Raw genomic sequence first — 3,411 nt, 5'->3', positions numbered from 1 at the left:
CTCTGTACAAAATATTACTTTAAATTAATTATGATGGCGTAGCCGTATAGAAATTTTAACTTTTCACTCCCCATGCAAAAACGAATTTAAAACCAACTCATATACCGATACACCTTTTCACTTGCCCAAAATGTTTCAATTCCCTAATTTCAATTATGTGATAGGGTGACTCACCACCCAATACACCAATCAATTTTTTGATATATACTGTACATGAATAAATTTTTAATCTTAACATGATAGACAATGATGATTTGTCTATTTGGCTTCTTCGATCCACATGTTCACTTTTCTTCCAGATTTAAATTACATCTACAGTTTTTCTAACCGAGCTTTACTTAATGAATCGAGCTTGTTTTAATTTAACAAATTTTATTAACGAGCTCAAAGCGAGCCGAGCTCGAGCTTTTCACTTGAATCACGAGCCGAGCTCGAGCTAAAAATCTAAAGCTCGAACCGAGCCGAGCTCGAGCTCGAGCTTTCTGAAAATCAAACAAGCCGAGCTCGAACAGTATCAAGCTCGGGCTCGGCTCGGCTCGTTTACAGCCCTTAACCACAAAGGTGAAGGACAAGCTGTAAACAAAAAGACACTGAAAAATAAAGTGTTGTCACATTTTTATACATTGAAACAACAGTTGCCCCAAAGATAGGGTACCTTGTTTTGCATAACCTTTTTAACGTAAAAATATGACGATGCCTAAACCAATGATATTGTTTCGAAACATATTTATGTACAATAAATTACGGAGTAGTATAATTATATATTGATTGATTGATTGTAATTTTTACAATAAAAGTCAATTTGGTACAAATCTTGAGTTCTTCCCTTTTTATCTAGGCTTTATATATTTAGATCATGATCAACCTTCTTTAATTCAAGCTATAGGTTATTATAAGTTATAATAATTACATAATAATTACACAATAATGTACATTATTATTATTATTATTATTATTATTATTATTATTATTATTATTATTATTATTATTATTATTATTATTATTATTATTATTATTATATTATTATTATTATTATTATTATTATTATTATTATTATTATTATTTTTTTTTTTTTTTTTTAACGGCCAAAGAATGAATTTTATTAAAAAACGATCCCTAGCAAGACGCTAAAGGATAATTACAAAGGCATAGACAACCATAAGTTCCAATTTGAAACTAAATAGCCTCTATTTTTAATCCAACGAAAAGAATACATTCTAATTACATCAAATAAATTACATTTGGAACAAAAAGAGTCATGAAAAACGATGCCATTCCTAAAACGCCAAAGGGACCAAAGATAAGTAACCATCACCGCAACAATTCGGTTCTTTGTAGAAGACGATAAATGAACACCTTCTAACCATACCACAAACGAGTCCCAATTAGAAAAGTGTGGAATATTACAATCAAGCCAAACTATAATCTTTCGCCACACATCATTTGCCACGCTACAATCAACAAATAAATGTTCTCGTGTTTCCGTCCCATTATTACAATTAGGACAAACGATAGAGGCAACGTCAATACCTTTCGCGGAGAGGTTCCAACGAACAGGTAAACTATCCAAGCGAAATCTCCATAAGAACACATTAATTTTTCGTGGGACAAAATTAAACCAAATAGTCTTAACTTGTGATGTAGGAAGAAAACTATGATCAATTTTGTCCCTCACAACTTTAACATAAAACAACTTATCTTTACTGAAGTTGCAAACCCATGAATCCATTTTATCAGTCAACCTAGGCGTACCAATTTCTTCCAGAAGGTTGCGCAACAAATGAACATTTCTGCCACGGGTTATATTTATGTTCCAAGAGAATGACCAGTTACCACTAAAAACCTTTTCCACGATGACACTATCCGGGTTCGAATCAAGGTGAAAAAGCCTATTGTAACGTGCCGAAAGAGTTGAATTACCACACCATAAATCGTGCCAAAAACGGATCAAAGTTCCATTACCCACTTCAAATTTAAGGATGTCCGCTGGTAAAGCATTCGTTGAAATCAATTTCGAACAGGAAGCAACGATTGTGGTCCAGACGCTACTGGATGAGGTAGCAACTTTTTCAAAGACATTACCATGTATCGATTTAATAATAGTAACCCACATGTCATTTGGGTTGGTTAAATAACGCCACCTCCATTTGAAAAGAAGTGCCAAGTTAAAGGCTTTTAAACTACCCTTATTGAGACCCCCATTATCAAAAGTAGCTAAAACCTTCTCCCATTTTACCCATGCCATCCTTTTAGTAGTTTGACTACCACCCAAAAAAATCGTGCTCGTATAGCTTCAAGACGTTTTAAAATGGTTTCAGGGCATTTAAAAAAAGACATCAAATAGATTCCCATACTACCAAAGACGGATTTAACTAACGTCAATCTACCTCCGGAGGAAATGAGAGACGCTTTCCATGATGAAAGTTTGGTACAAAATTTATCACGTAATGGTTCCCAATTGGCAATCTTGTTCATACTTACACCAATAGGAATACCAAGATATGTAGTAGGGAAAGATCCGACCCTTGCACCGGTAACATTAGCCGGTGTTAAAATTTCTTCATCAGACACTCCAATGCCAAAAATATGAGATTTGGACACATTTAACCTTAACCCGGAAACACGGTAAAAAATCTCCAAAATAAGAAGAATATGTCTCAATTCAGTAACGCTCCAATCAGAAAAGATAATAACATCGTCGGCGTAAATAAAGTGAGACAAATGAATCATGTCGGCCCCCACACTAATCCCTTGAATGAAGTTAATCTCCATAGCCCTTTGAAAAGCTAAATGAAGACCTTCCATAACCATAATGAAAAGAAAGGGACTAAGTGAGTCACCTTGTCTCAGGCCCCGTTTGATCTCAAATTCTCGGGTGGGGCTACCATTAACTAAGACAGAAGTCCTAGCTGAGTAAAGGCAACCTTTGATCCAAGAACACCATTTCTGACTAAAACCGAGGGAGGTCATCATAAACATAAGATACTCCCAATTAACCGAATCATAAGCTTTCTCGAAGTCAACTTTAAAAAGGAGCATCTTTTTACTTTTTTGTTTATACCAAGACATAATTTCGTTTAGCATAAGGAGTTTCTTTTTACTTTTTTGTTTATACCAAGACATAATTTTGTTTATTATTATTTTATTTTATCCTATATACTAAAAGGTACACCGTTTTAACTGTTTCGAATTGTCGTTTTGAGTTTGCGCTCACACTACAACAGGTCCCTCGACTTTGCCTCAATTTACACAACGGCCCCTCAAGTTTACACTTTTTCAGGGATAAAAAAGCGTAAATATATAATTTTATTAAAATAAAAGAAAGTAATTCCACCCGAATTTTTAACGGGCGCTATCTTCTCGCTCGGTGAGAGTTAAATTTTCCACGACCACCGTTCAACTCGAAATAAT

At 34.4% G+C, this 3,411-nt stretch overlaps 1 protein-coding gene across 1 annotated transcript; it reads right to left on the bottom strand.

Annotated features, from left to right (window-relative positions):
• Nucleotides 1-362: 362 nt before the first annotated feature.
• Nucleotides 363-3,123, bottom strand: LOC139868802 (uncharacterized). The gene is made up of 3 exons (XM_071857145.1): nucleotides 2,378-3,123; nucleotides 1,296-2,291; nucleotides 363-573 (listed from the first exon to the last, which is right to left on the bottom strand). The coding sequence occupies exons 1-3, from the start codon at nucleotides 3,121-3,123 to the stop codon at nucleotides 363-365; spliced, it is 1,953 nt and encodes a 650-aa protein (XP_071713246.1).
• Nucleotides 3,124-3,411: the final 288 nt, after the last annotated feature.

This window comes from Rutidosis leptorrhynchoides, chromosome 9 (assembly GCF_046630445.1).
Source record: "Rutidosis leptorrhynchoides isolate AG116_Rl617_1_P2 chromosome 9, CSIRO_AGI_Rlap_v1, whole genome shotgun sequence".
In the NCBI taxonomy this organism is placed as follows: Eukaryota; Viridiplantae; Streptophyta; class Magnoliopsida; order Asterales; family Asteraceae; genus Rutidosis; species Rutidosis leptorrhynchoides.
Note: the sequence above shows the minus strand (reverse complement) of the source record. Positions and strands in the feature narration are given on the sequence as shown.

Excerpts from the sequence above, each read along its gene's own strand:
- LOC139868802 (XM_071857145.1), bottom strand. The coding sequence starts at position 3,123 with ATGTCTTGGTATAAACAAAAAAGTAAAAAGAAACTCCTTATGCTAAAC. Across the intron at positions 2,292-2,377 it reads TCCTCCGGAGGTAGATTGAC|CTATACGAGCACGATTTTTT; the intron begins GTTAGTTAAATC and ends AACGTCTTGAAG. Across the intron at positions 574-1,295 it reads GTGATGGTTACTTATCTTTG|CTTGTCCTTCACCTTTGTGG; the intron begins GTCCCTTTGGCG and ends TTTTGTTTACAG.